This window comes from Notolabrus celidotus, chromosome 8 (genome assembly GCF_009762535.1).
Source record: "Notolabrus celidotus isolate fNotCel1 chromosome 8, fNotCel1.pri, whole genome shotgun sequence".
Classification (NCBI taxonomy): domain Eukaryota; kingdom Metazoa; phylum Chordata; class Actinopteri; order Labriformes; family Labridae; genus Notolabrus; species Notolabrus celidotus.
Window position 1 is genome coordinate 27,028,913 of NC_048279.1, and position 15,378 is coordinate 27,044,290.

General features: G+C 41.8%; 1 protein-coding gene across 2 annotated transcripts in view; it reads right to left on the bottom strand.

Moving 5' to 3' along the window:
- rab28 (RAB28, member RAS oncogene family) overlaps positions 1–15,378 on the bottom strand; it is a 34,638-nt gene that overhangs the window by 16,205 nt on the left and 3,055 nt on the right. For both annotated transcript variants that reach the window (XM_034690759.1, XM_034690760.1), the window contains exons 2-4: positions 11,766–11,862; positions 8,927–9,015; positions 5,803–5,932 (exon numbers count right to left, since the gene is read on the bottom strand). In XM_034690759.1, coding sequence (XP_034546650.1) covers positions 5,803–5,932; positions 8,927–9,015; positions 11,766–11,862 — 316 coding nt within the window. The remainder of the gene's footprint in view (positions 1–5,802; positions 5,933–8,926; positions 9,016–11,765; positions 11,863–15,378) is intronic.

Consider the following 15,378-nt stretch of genomic DNA (forward strand, 5'->3'; position numbering starts at 1 on the left):
CGCACAAGACGCTGCCCGGGGTTTCACTGGCCATGTCCTCCAAGCTCTCCTGTTGCTGTTAAACTAAGTGGTCTTTTATGGGCGAGAGGTAATACATGCCTCTGTGAGCCGGCAGTGTAACTATGAGCTGTAATAATTATACAAACCACAGGAGAGCCTTCATATTGTATGCATCCCATCCCTACAAGTCTATTCATAATTATACAGTCGTTCTATGGGCAATGATGCCTTAAAGCAGCCTACAAATATAAATTCAGTTTCAGGCCACAGTAGTGAGCTGTTACACGCAAAGTTCCCAAATGCCAGAGCAAATAACAGAAAGTAAAGCTAAGAAGCAGGGTGCAAAGACAGTAACATTTTACACATTAAAAAAAAAACATTTAGGAAAAAAAAGGAGGAAAAAACTCTGTTACTTCACACACATTTTGAATATATGCCTGAGGGTACAGATCAATCAGTTATTTACCCAGCCCTGTGTCAGCAAGACCTCTTCCAGGAATTCCTCCATATCAATGTTGTGGAGCAGCGGAGAAATAAAGTACAGCCTGAGCATGATGAGGGCTCCAGGCTGCACTCAGGTCAGGTGGCTAAGCTTTGCTGTGCAACTCAAATGGCCCATGACCTACCACACAAGAAGGTATGCGAAGACTGATCATCTTCTGCATGTGCAACAATATTTGCTTTATGGATGGCTAAAATGAATGAGGACTTTCCATGTTTCGACAGGCATGAGAGTCAAGAGAGATGAGAGCTGGGTCAAACAGTTGTTACAATTAAGTCTCAGAGCATTGCAACAAATGGCAATCTTGTGCTCCGTGCTATATAAACTAAATGCTGAGTCGGAAAAACCTTCTATCAGCAACCTGAGTCGGCTGAAACAACCTTTTTATTGAATCGCTGCAGGACACACGTCCCAGCATCTGCAGCTGCGATTTAACACCAACTTATCAGCCGCAGTTCAATGCAGCTGGTGTTCTTCTGTCATCCCTCAATATTCTTATTGTAACCTGAATCTTTATTTCCAATCTTTTCCAGATTTACAAAAAGACAGCACAGGCTACAGTCAGTGTGGTTACTCAGATAATTTGATACACACGTCTTTTCTGACCCTTTACCTTTAATAAAATGTGAAGAGAAACAGGAAGCACTGGATTTGCTGTAAACTGTAAACATTCCAGATTTTTAGCCGACCATACACCCTGCCTTACTGGGTCTATATACTGTATATATAACGTTTTACAGTGTCTAACCTGTGGTCGCGCTGCCCACAGTGCAAAACAGACACTGCTGACGTGTTCATCCCCTCTATCTGGGGAGGGGTGAGGGTGCTGGGTAAGAGTACTGGGCTTTTGTCCCACCACATGTCTATTGTGGCTAACCTTTCCCTTGGGGGCAATTAGGACCTTTTAGTTTGTTGTAAGAGGACCTAAGTACGAGTGGGTTGAGCCAGGAAAAACATTTTTTGAGCTAAACCAAAAACAGAAGCGCATTGAGCTCCTCTGCACTCCTGGACTTCTGAGCATCTCTATTAAGAAATGTGCAGGCCTGCACTGAACAGACAGGAACTGTGGCAGCTTTACAGGGGCAGGGAGGTGATGGGGGGTGAGAGAGCTGGGAGGGGGGGTTTGCCAAGAGGCCAAACAACTCAAGACCAACAATGTTGGTGGCAAGGACATGCTTCATGAGAATCGAGAGTTAGGGGAGATCCGTGTTTCGCTTCAGCTTTCACATGGCTGGATGGAAAACTGTGGAGAGAGAAGTGCGACGTGTAATGGTATGTGGCGAGATCTGCCGTAGCGTGCAGAAAGCAAACACACGCATGTTGTTTTACACAACAGTGACGCAGAGCCAATGAAAAGACATTACTGTAAGTAAAGGCAGCAACAGCAGACGTGTTGGTCTACACATGTGAGAGATAAGCGCTAAGAGTATGTCTAAGTGTGTGACTGAAAGAGGTAATGTTTGCACAAGGATGAAAATGAATGTACAAGAGTGTTTGAGAGATGGTAGAAGATAACGAGTGAGAGAAGACGGTGGAAAAAGAAACAGTGGAAGAGAAAGACGGGTAAGATGTAATTAAGTGAACTAAGTCTCTTCATGCGGGGACCTTATCTCCCTGAAGAAGAGAACATTTCCCATGGCAGGCCTGAGTGGATCTGCAGTGAACAGTGTTAGAACCTCTGAGCAAAAAGCCATGAGTGATGAGGAGGGGTTAAGAGAACTGAACCCATTTAAGTCACCCAAATAAGGGCTGTACAACCCCATGATGGATGCTCTGGAGTTCCTGAGGGAGAGAGCGCTAGCGATGGGATGGGTGATGGGTCGGGAACGAGCATGGGTCCTGCGATCCCCACTTAATAAAAACAAATTGTCTTGATAGACGGCACAGGCTTAAAGAAATATGTCCTCTGATCTGGAACTGTAACAAGACAGTTTAATAAGCTAGAACATGCTAAATATGAATATTGTCTGCTAATAGTTTGCTGTATTCCTTGAGTAAGTGAGTTCAGTCAATCTCTACCCTGAAAGGCAAACATTCTTGAGACATTTGTAAAGTAAAGAGCAACAGAATTAATCATTTAAAGCTCAAATCAAAACATGGAGCACTTATTAGTCTCCTAAAAATGAAACACTTGAGTGGTGGAGGAGATGACTGCGCAACAAGCCAACATTTCTCTTGAGAGGTTCCTGTATAGCATATGGTGTAACACTGGCCTGCGCTGTAATAAACAGTTATAGTATGTTTAGACAGACCAAGAGCTTAGCATTCTTCCATTACCCATGTGTTCCCAGAAACTCCACGAGTGTGTCGCTTCACCTCAGTGCATGTTTCCCTGTGTGTGTGTGCGTGTGCGTGCGTGTGTGTGCATGTACGTGTGCGTGTGCGTGCAGATGCATTAACAATTGTATGCGCCCATGTGTGCCCTCAATAAAACATTTCATTGGCTTCCTCTCTGAATTGTTACAAGTGGTGCCATTGTTTAAAACAAGGTTTTCTGGGCAGCATACAGAGGGCATGGGGGGGCAGCATACTAGTGCTTAACAAGCACACTTAACCCCAGCCGGCCGCGCTAAGCCAAAGAAAGGAAAGGTTGTTCCCCCAGCTGTGACATGGCACAGGAGGGCAGTCAGGCCAGGGTAAGGAGAGGAGGGGACAGCATCATTAATGAACCGGTCTCTGCTCTATAGGCTCAATTACTGTTGGTACACTGGGCAAAGAAGACAGTGTTCAAATTAGGCTAGGAGGCAGGTACTGGGTAATTCAGGAAATTTGAGCTCAATGTACACTGTAGCACATGTAATGTTCAGATGCCTGTTTGACTGTGGACTCTGTGTGAAAAAGGGTGCTTACAAATACAATTTTCTTTTCTCTGTCAGGTCTTCAGTAGAGAATTGTAATAAATAAAAATAGCAACAAACTTCCCAACATTAACCCCAGAAGAGAAACCGTCAGTTCTCCTGGTGGAAGGGTCAGCAGCACCTCTGGCTGCTAAATATGTGTCTGCCTGTCACAGCCTGAGGGACGCACCATCCCATAATATTTGGTTTGTGAGGACATTGAGATATGTTGTACTGGTGACAACATTGTTTATTAATGCGTATAAAATATGTAATATATATAATACGTAAAGTATAATATGTAATGTATATAATATGTAATGTATGTGTATGGATCATAGACTGTATAAATAATGGACGTAGTATCCGTGACGTCACCCATCTGTTCCTGAGCGCTGTTTTGAAGCCAATCGACGGCGGCAGCCATATTGGAAATGCGGAACTCAACCAGGCAGTGTGACGTAAAGGGGCGGAGTTTGAGCCTCCTAGCCAACAGCTATGTGTTCCCGTCCGGGAGTCAAGTCAGTCATGTCCTTATTTGGGCAAAAACTCTTAATCTTAATATCTTCTGAAGCGTCATGTTAGAAAAAAATTCACCCCCCTTATAGTGTGTGCCGATAGAGAAATTAGCTACGAAGAGCCAAGCCGTTTTTTGAACCAGGCTGTAAACATGTTTATTAATGCTGCAAAGATCGTCTTTTTCCCATTCATGTCTATGTGACTTCCGGTGTTTCTGTAGCCAGCCTCAAGCAGATTCTCGATGAATTGCAGTTTATAACACTTCAGCATGGGCTTCATACTTTGAGACCGGAGGTTGCCGCTTGGTATGGATCTTATGTGCTTTGGCAACAACAAGTCTTTGTTCATGCTAATAAAGCAAATTGAATTGGAAAAAAAAATGAAATTGAATTGAAATTGAATAAAACTTTTATTTTGATGTGTAGCACTCCTGCTCCAACCTGCTAAAGTACTTACTAAAGTGAGCCCTACCATGTAACTCTCATTCACAGTCAGTGTTAAGTGGAAACACTTCAGACTTCTGATGTGTGAAACACCACAATCTCCCCTCAGATGGGTCCTCACAGAGACATAAATCTGCTGTATTTTCATAAGCTCCTTGTTATGTTTCTACTTCTATTTCGGTTGTCACAAACATGTTGTCATACTCGGTCCAACATCATGGGAACCATTAAAAAGAAATCTAAACTTGGCTCCCAAAAGAATCCTGTGTGATCATACGGTCAGCTTTTTGTTTATGTGTGCCAAGTATTCAAGTCGGGAAAAAAGCAATACCATACCTTTACAACAATACAAAAATGTTAGAAGCTAGGAGTGAAGACAGAAAATCAAAATCAAATTGTAGGTGTGTGTTTACAGATAGTTAACTAGACTAACTCTCATCAGATTCCTGGAAAAAAGAAGCCCATGGGAGGGTTCGTGGATTGATGAAGTCTTGCGGGGTAATTAATTGCTCCTTGTGGGGCAATCTGTGTGGGACTTTGTTTTTCTTTTTTCAGAGTGCAGGAACAGAAAAAACAGACATGGGCCATTCTCAGCAATAGAGCTATTAAGGGCAAAAAAACGTTGTGAGTGTGGGGGTGAGGAGCATGACAGCAGGATGAACACAACTTAAATATTACAGTACACACACTCATCCACAAGCCTAAAACCTAGCCTAAATACAGAGGCGCCCGCTGTTAAGGCTGAGGCATTAAGTGATGCAACTGATGCAAAGACAAGAGAATCTGCTCGAGACAGGCGAATTAAACCATGACCTGTGGCCTCCTGTTGAGTAACATTAGCGAGAGCTTCCTGTGTGCAGGCACCACTCTGCTGACCGTTCATCATTGCTCAGGAAGGTGGACAGTCACCATTACACACACACTCTGACGCCCCACTTTACAATAACACAGCGGCGCATCTGTCAGGGTGATGTTTAAAAAGAGTCTTCGTTATTACTCTTTATTTTGGAGATGGGTGGATGGGCGCAGGCTGATAGGAGGGAAGCCGTCTGGTTAACGTCGAGGTCTTCTTCTTAACCAACAACCTGGTACAGAAGCAGAGGCTTGGGCTCGGGGGGGAGGCAGGGGGGGAGCTGATAAGCTATGCCTTAGGTCCGTTTGCCGGTGGATCTTAAATCATCGTCAGTCACTCCCCAGAGTTCACAAACATCAGCATTCCCATCGCTCCAAAACCTCACTCTCTTATCAACTGGCTTATCACACCGATCAGTTATCTGGTGCTTTAACAAACATGTCTGCTACCATCAAATACTCACTCCTTCACACACAAGCATAGACACGCTAAATGGAAAATGTGCAAGGTCAAAATAAATGAAAAAATCCAAAGCTGATTCAATTTGAAGCTTATTAGCAGAAATAAAGATAACAGTGTTTTCAATCTGCATATCCTACTTACTGAAAACCAAAGGAGTAGATAATAATGTGCATGTGTAAATCTTACTTTTATTCCCTATCAGGGAGATGACAGGCTGGATGTCAGACTCCTCGTTGGCCTTCTTCACCAGGCTGAACCAATCTTCCAGATTCTCAAAGCTCTGGTAGTTTGTGATGTCGTAAACCAGGAGAACCCCCTGCAAAGGAAACACATGAAAGAATAAAGTGCTCAGACTTGAATCCAAGCAGCACAACATTACACCTGATGTGGGCACAGAGCTTCATTTCATGTACATTCATGTCAACATAAGTGCTACTAAAGGAGCAAGGGAACAGTAGGTGGCACTGCTCCTCTTCTTCTTAGAGGAGGGGACAGACTCACATACAAGGGGACACATGATCAATCTCAGACAGCTTCAGAATTATCTTAATCTGAGAGCTATACTCAGAGTATGTAGATTTATGATTTATGTTTTCATGTGTCCATAAATAGTTTCAGTTTTGTAAGCACAGCCCAGAATTCAACGCAGAAAAGAGGTCTGGTCATCTGGTACCTGAGCTAATGAATGAAGGCTGTCTGCCATGAAGATATTTCCCTACTTCCCGTGTAATCCTCAATGCACTACAGAAACACTCACACAGCAAAACCAGAGCCATGTCTGAGCAAACACTTGGGCTGGTTTACACATAAATTAATCAGAGTAAACACAGATACGAGAGCTGTTGGCATGATTCAAGATAAATAATCACGTCTCAACTGTCTGCCATCATTTCTGAAGCTTTTGCTGGAAATTAAGGCGAGCCGTGCGATATGTCTCGGCTTTTGCTACATGATGCAACATGACTGTAGAGGTGTCTGTTGCTTTTTGTTCAGCAGACATGCACTGTCACAACACGCAGGGTTGGTGACGACAGCTCAGGCCTCTGACAATTACTGCCAGTCTCCTCCAACAGCCATGATTGATTACAGGACACACAGCGCTGAACAATAGGTGTGAAAGTTCCATGAAGCGCTGACGAGAAACTCCCTAAGCAAAGTGTCGTAATTTGGCATTGATGTACGACATATTGCTTGTGAAGGACAGAGACGGTGGAGGAAGTGCTGCAGACATGAATGGCTTACAGTACACAATATCATGGTGCAGATGCTGTCCTAAAAACTTGTCATTCTCTGTATTTCTGAAGCCAGGTAGATCACAGAATGGAAAGGAACCTTGTATTTATATTTATTAAGCTCATGTAGAAAAAGTTACAAAAAATGTGATGTCTGTACTGCAGTGCGGGGCTCAGATTAGACAGAGAACGCTCTTAGAATAAACCTCTTCAAACAAGAGGCATTCTGGGAGTGACAGATAGCACTCATCTATTACAACAAGCTACCTGTGGACACTGATGTCACTGTCAAGTGTAAATAAACACAGACTGACACAAATGACAGTGTTTTCAGAGAGCTCGGTTGTCACTTTAATCACAAACTGCTGAGTTTTCTCTAAGGATAATCATTAAACATGATTAAATAGATCAAAAGGCCTATTTTTTCTTATGCTCCTTCACAGATGAGCTGAGCTTTTTAAAAATGTAGGAATTACTTTTAATAATTTCACTTAAAATTGCTCCATTCTGTAATTTTTATAGCTGAAAATGTAGCCGAAATGAATATTTAAGTTCTTCATTATTGCTCCCTCACCTAATATCAGTTCATTATGATACAGCTCTAGGAGCAGGGAGTAGAAGTCTCTGAATGAAGCTGCTGAGGCTGTTTAACAAACCTAACCACAGACACCAAGACACTAGTTTCTATTGTGCTTCCAATACTTTCTCACAACATATATAGCTGATGGAAACAATGGAGTATAAAGTAGGGATCGTCATTATAAGTAAAAATAACATTCAAAAGTGACTGGGAACTATTTGGCAATTAACCTCCCTTTCTGCAGGGTGCCTTGCTCTGTGTGTGTAGCTTCTGTACACTTATGGTTTGATAATTTGACCTGTAAAAGTCTACATTTAGAAGTTTTCTCACATCTCTCACATCACAACACCTTCTAGTAAAGCTGTCTTGTAAGTTGTCTTCATGTTGTTATGAACTGGTAGTTAGAAAACAGCTTAAGCCGAATTTCCCTCCCCGGGATAAATTAAGTATTTCTGATTCTGATTCTGATTCTAATTAAGATTGGGCTGAATCAGGGGTTCCCAAAGTGTGGGTCGGGACCCCCTGGGGGGTCGTGAGATGTCTTCTAGAATGTTTCTTTTTTTAAGTTATCTAAAAAGAGTACATTTACCCATTATAGTAAAAATATCCACAAAAGTAGTAGCTACATTTCAAATAAAACCTTGAAAATGTAATGAGTTTTCTGCTTTTCTTTTTGCCACATGACTCCTAAGTTTAGGGTTAGTGAACAGTTAATTATGAAGAGCATCAGTAACAGTAGGTTAATTCATAGCGGCACAGGAAACACAGCCACATGCTCATATAGGTAGGCTGATTTTATGCAGACCAGCTAAATGAAGCCACATTAAATCACTTTGAGGGACAGTGGGTTCGCGAGTCTTTGGCACCTATATTTTGGGGGTGATGGGCTGAAAAGTTTGGAAACCCCTGGGCTAAAGCCACTGTGTGGTGAGTGTACTGCATTACAGCCAGGCCCTAGTCAGGTAGTAATAATAATGGAAAAAATACATTCTTAGGACGAGCATGATCCACTCTTTTTTTAATATGTAAAGTAAGACAATTCAAACACTTAAAAATCATGACTCATCCAAGTATAAATCTGTCTGGGTATTTGTAGTAATCACGTACAGTTGCTCCTTGCTTATTCCATCTAATAAAGTGGTTATAGCATTGGTAAAATGCATTGATTTAACAGGGTGATAGATGTTTTGAAAACACACACTGCCATATAAAAGAGGGCACTTTCATTTTTCATGAATTCTACAGTGTGCAAAAGATTATTCTATAAAGGAACGACTGCGTTTAACATTAAGTTTATCCACGCTTTGACCCTTCTCGATACAGAATATCTACAGCAGTTGATTTGTTATTTTACAAGCTTCATATACTTCTTCAGGCTCCCGGAGTCACAGACAGTTTTCCTGTTTTGACGAATGAACGACTTTTAGATAACAGAAGAGGAAGCGCCAACAGAAAGGTCACTGTTAAATTGTATGTGTGTTAGTGTTTTTGAACTTACATGTGCATCGTATACATATTTGTCCAGCATTTTCCCTCCTAATGTTTGGCCTCCAATGTCCCACACCTGCAGGGTCACGTTCATATTGCCTGTGAGGGAGAAGAGAGGCAGGAATCATTTTAATATTAAACAAGGATGGCCCATTTATTACAAAATATATGTACCAATCAGCCTTTTGAAGGAGGACACAGACTGAGTGGAGTTCATTTTCTGTTTTTAAAAATGCAATGTTCCCTATCAATAAAATTGAAATAATAAAGCTGTAATTTGTGGGTTTCCATTGTTTGAACAAAGCTAATAACCCTAAAGAAATAACGAGTCAGCTGTAACTGGAGCCTGTATTTTTGGTAAGTGATTTCTATAATAAAAGTCAATGTTGTTGATGTACATAATGGAAACAATAAATCAGCGATTAATCTTTCATGCTAAGCGCTCTTGCCTGGCAGGTCACCCACACCTCACATCCAAGGACATCCAGCCAAGAGATGGTGGAGGATGAATAGGTGCGCTCACCCTCTAATTTAAACATTCTTATACACCCTGGCAATATAAAAAATGACCTCTTATTAGCCTGGGAAGAGCTGTTTTCATGTTGCTTTATCCTGCCAAGGAGGAGAATTATGTGCTGTTAAGGAAAATAGTAATAATTAAACACTAAATAAGAGGAAAAGAAGACTCTTGTCCTCATGTATTGGGAAAGAAAAAAAAAGAGGAGTGAATGAGGCCGAGGGAGGAAGAAGGGCACAAAAACAAAATCCAAAGGCATATTTTCTTCCGCTGGAAAATGAAAGAGGTGGTTGAAGAAAAGGAGGAGGGAGGACCAGACAGCGAAGAGTTTATGTTGGTGTGATGAGGGCCCTGCTCTGGGCTGGAGCGTGATGGGGAGCAGAGAGCACACACTGTGGACACGGCTGGACGACTGAAGCCCTTCATAAGTCCCCTTTTTAAAGCAGAGGCAGGAAATGCTGAGGTTCACAGTCACTACATCCAGACTATACAGTGTCAATGTAAAGCTACATTCAGGAGTGCGACGAATAACGACTCCTTAGTGTTATAAAGAGCCATCCCCACCCATCCATCCACCATGTCTGGACCCAAGCTTTATTTATGTTGTAAAGATTCACGCTTACTCAACAGGGCTGATACTGTACTGATTGCAAGAAGCAGAAACTGAGCTCAGAGGCGATGGGTGAATCTTTAAGCTGATAATAAAGTCAGAAAAAACAGGCAAATCAGTAGTCAGAAGTTAGAATATAACAGAACTTATCAAGGAAACTTCCCCCGTAGTCGGCCCGATTCAGTGCCTGTATCTTACTGGTTTGGCAGACACATCTGGAGGAGGTATTGTTATAAAACGCACACACACAGAGGAGGCTGTTGTGTGCCAGTCGGCCTCGCCTCACCTCTCCCTGCGTTGGAAAATGTACATTAACTTTGACAAGCTGGGCCTTCATGGTGAGAGGGGGCCAACATTGGCTATAGGCTACTCACCCCCCTGCTGCAAAAGACCCTAACAGCCCCACTGAGACCCGCCGAGCCACAACCTCTCCAATACAAGGAAGGGTGGGGGTCCTAGTTTAGGACCACCCACCTAGCCGAGCCACCTTCCTCTTCATCAGCTCATCAACACCCAATTCCCCAGAAAATGGGCCATTTAACAACTCCAGTGTTGGACCCTGTGTTGTTGCTGCCTAGTGATACAGATACATGTACACTGCATTTAGACAAAGGCTACATTCAACAGGGAAAAGATCAGGGATGGTTTCAGGGGAGAAGCTTACTGGAAAGAGAGGTCAAACGATTGAAAGCATTTGTTCAAGTTTGCATCAAGGAGCTAAGAGCAGCCTGTGCTTTTGGTTGGCTCTTTTCATCCACCACAACATTTTTGGGGGTTTAGTTCTCCTAAGTCTCATAAGCTGAAACTGACACAAAATCAAAACACTATCCCTCGGCCAACTCACAAACCGGCATAACTTTTACTTTTAGCACTTAATTTGCCCTTGCTTAATGTTATTTTATTAGTAATGAAAGAATGGAAGCACTTTGCAGATTTCTGGAGCTTAGGCCTTGGCAGAGTTTTTGAAATGCAATTTAAAATGCTGAAAATCCCCATTTCACATGTAGGAAGTAAAAATGGATTGCTTTCTTCTAAATATAGCTTTAGTCAATAAACATGTATTTTACAGATCTAAGGTTGGACAGAGTGTGCTTTATTTCTCTAGGTTCAGCATAAACAAATAAGAGCATGGATGCTTTATGTGGTGCAGGACAAAGATCAGTTGATCCTTGGGATCAGTGATATGGATATAAAATGTTAATGTATTTACTCTGTACTGTGCCCACAGAATTATGAGCAGGGCTCGCCCGTTAGGACATTTAAGCAGTCCATTGGCCTTGTGGAGTCCAAAAAAAAGTGTGCTGTTTGCTCAGGAGAGAAGAGCTTTCAGAGTGAATAAGCCTGAGAAGTGGCAGACACTCCACAATAAGGAGCGACCAAAAAAAGAAACATTCAGCTCCGGAGCTAACCTGGAGAACAAACTTAGCCTGCAGAGGGTAGAAGAAGAAAATATGAGCGGATCCAGAAATCTGAGAAGTAAAAATATGAGAGTACAAAGATGGAACAATAGACCTTTTTGTTACACTATCAATTTAAAATACAATTTTATAAATATCTTTAAACATATAAACACATCTGAAATATTCAGTTAAACCAGTCTACCACAGTGTGTTATTGAATTAACAAGACTACAGTCAGCCACTTCTTTCTTGTGCACCACGCGTATCAGTGCTGCGTCTCCAAACAAGCGAGCGCTCCCAAAAGATTATGAAGGTGTCTCACCTGGAAGGCTTATTCTCTTCAGGAAGAAATCCAGCCCGATGGTTTGTTTGTACTGCTTCCCAAAGGCCTCCTGTGCAAACCTAGTGGCGAGTGATGTCTGAAACAGAGACACAAAGGGAGAGATGTGCAGAATGAGAGCCAGAACAGTTGCAGCAACTAATAGGTCAAAAATATGTAATTCAAAGCAGGTTTGTGGTTTTTTAAAAAGAGATTGCTTTCAGGAAGAAACTTTGATTCAGTGTGTATTATTTCACTAATATACAATAACCAAATACCTACGTGCATATAAAAAAAACTAAGTTGAATAACAGCTAATTCAGGGAAAAACTGCAAAACTCACACAAAAAACCCTTCATATTAAATATCATTCAGAAAAAGCAGGGGTAAAAAAACACTCCCTGGAAGAGAGGCCAAACAAAGCTTTATACAAGCCTTGTATTTTTTAGAACATTTCTAATAATTTAAAGGTACAATTCATCATTTTAGAGTTCTTCATTGTGAGTCTTTTACTCAACAGAATTCAGCGTAAAGTCTTGAGTAAAGTTTATGCTGTAAGACGTTAATTTCATCATTACAAATCCATTTCAGGCTCCTTCAAACTGTCATGATTGACTGGACGCTGCGCTGATGTAATTGTCTGCCTCCTCCTCTGCTGTCTCAGCGCTCCGCCACGGCTCTGACAGCAGAAATCAACGCAAATTACAAAAACAGGTGTCGCAGTGTGTGTCATGTCTCCAGACTGCAGACCCAATAATTGCCACAAATTATAAAACCTCCATCACTGTCACTGTCGTGTTTCAGGAGGGGGGGAAGAAAAAATCACATGTTAGGGGCTCTCCTGAAATCCATGGGAATTCACTGAGCAGACTTGACATGCCAAGTTTGATTCATTTTGATGGATGAGGATAGGAGGGAAAAACGAAGTGCTGAATGTCTATTAGCTATCTTTAGAGCAGTTTGCTTACATAAACACAGCAGAGAAGTGAAGCTGCGGGATTCCCTGAGTGTTCATGTGGCAACAAATGCATTTGAATGTTGTACTCTACGATCTCTGAGGGTAAGAGGATTTAAACTCAATTCTTTTTTTCAGTCAACTAAGCTTTCACTTAAGTCTCACCACTTATCCAGCTCCATTCATGACCAGAGGGTTTGGCTTTCCACAAATTATCTTTAAATTATTTCAGGGCAGCCAGAAAGTAAAGATATTTACACAATCTTTAACCTTTCTGATTTTTTCATAATAATGCAACTTTCATTGTCAACCCAACCCTGCTCCACTCAGCTTGGATTCTTATATACTTTTTTTATTCTGTGTGTAACCCTGACTTCTGCAAATGGCTTTCGTGATTTCCTATGAGGAGCAGAATAAAGTTGTATCCATCTAACTCTTGTAATAGTTCACTCACCTACAGCCTTTTCTAATTTCAGCCCGCTGAGTGTGTCACAGTCTCAGGAGTGACTGCAAAATTACTAGAGGTGACTGACGCAACAAGGAGAAAATCGGCCATTTAAGTAGCCCAAACAATCACTGACAACACAGGAATAACAAGCTCCGACAGCAAAAATGTATTCCACATGCGAGCGCTGGCCCAGTCGGCCATTTGTCTTGGCATTCCAGTAGCTTGGCTTTCCTCCCTAAACGTAGACCTTTTTTCCAACGTACAATTGGAACTAACCAGCGAATGTAAAAGCTGGCGTAATCCTGACACTCCAACAGAGAACAGCACCGGGTCACCAATGATACCACTGCCGGGAAATGGGGGAAGTTCTACTGAAACAAGAAACGTAGAGAGAGAGGGAAAAAAATGACACGCTGACTATATCCATGTGATGCAACTCGTATGAGAGATGCAGTGCAGTCGTTTTAAAACTCTTTCTTTATTGGACTTTAGCAGCAAAGACAGATATAAATGTTGTCATTCTGATAAGGAGTTTAACTGTAAATACCACTGCTGGATGCAATAGTGTCTAAAAAAGTACAGGACCTAATGCATCTGGGGCTCCTTTTCAGCCTGAGGGGAAGAGAACAGCAAATATTCAGAAAAACTGAGTGTTTTATAACTCTGAGAAATAGTGTGAGTCAGTCCCAGCACCTTAAGAGCCTGGCAGAATGTGAGAGTCCATATTTAAAAACATCGTGCTCAGGTGGACAAGCCTTCCCACATCTCCCTATATTTCTGAATGGACAACCAACCACAAGCAAAAATACCAACCAAAACGCTGTCCAAGAAAAACTGATCCGATTGCAATTTGCTGAGCAAATTGACATTAATAAGGGGGGAAACGGCATTCAAGATGTCAGTCAGTGGTGCCTGCTCAAAATGGGGGGCCGGGCTGCTGTTTTCTGCCCAAAACAGACAAGCAGGTAAGTCATTCAGACAGTGACGAGCTGACACCTGGCAGCAGCGTGGGGAGGGTTATTAATGTAGCGTATCTGCTGGGAACTGAGTTGTGTGTGTTCTCTAATTCCCCCTCCCCAAAAAGAAAATGTCGACTCTCCAGAATGAGAACATTCATTTCTCCTCATTGGGTCTCCATTAATGCTACATTCATTCTCTTTCTCCTCGAGGAAGGATGGATTAGTTGGGGGAAAAGGATGTGTAGCTGAGAGGCACTTGATGTCCCCCGCTTTGCAGTCACATTCACACATTTGGGAATTTAAGACGCAATGAAGAAGAAACGTACTGATTTGTCATGCCAACCTCCTTGCTTTGTTGCAAATGGTAGCACTGTTTGACGAAGGAAAAATAATCTCTGGTGGATCTGTATATCTTTGAAATGACTTAAACAAACACTCTGATTGATTCAGTTCAGTTGTCTTAAAAGGGAACAAGTTATCAGCTGTACTAAACACTAAATGGATTTGGCAAAGAAAGAGAACACTGAATAGAATAATATTTGTTCACAGTTCAGATAAAATCTTAACCCACGCTTTGTTTCTGTAGCTGTTTTAGTCTATCAAGTGAAAAAAGGAACAGAAATGTTTCCCAAATGGACAACCCAGACATTATTTTCTCTCCAATGGGACCTCAGCCTGGAGCCTAATGCATACAGGGGTCCATGACCAGGAGAAAAGAAGGTCCCTGATGAAAAACAAGCACCAGCTCAAAGAGCCAGGTTGAGCAACTCTCACACTCAAGGTTAAACTGTACAGTGCAGTAGATCACTCAGCAGGAGCTACAGACCCAAAGTGTGCAGCATGGATCAAAACTCAGAACTTAGACTACCTTAGAGAAACTACCCGTTCAGAACAGTTCAAAAGAAGCATTTAATTTAAATGTAGGAGTTTGAATGCAATATATCATTGTATGCAAGCATTATTATCTGCTTCATGTGGTCACAGAAGTTTAAAAATGTTAAAAGTTTAATTAAACCTTTGTCCGAAGTTTACAAAGGCTTCACAGAAGTATTTAAACAAGTAAAATGGTTTATTTGATGTGATACTAAAACTTGACTGGCAGGTAACAATAAGTAAACACACAAATGTATCACTAATTAAGCTTATGAGCTTAGTTACTTCAAAACACAGCAGTAGAGGCATATAGTATATAACTGTATACAAAGACAAGCAACCTGGATTAGGGTCCAGGCACTTAACACATCTACAACAACA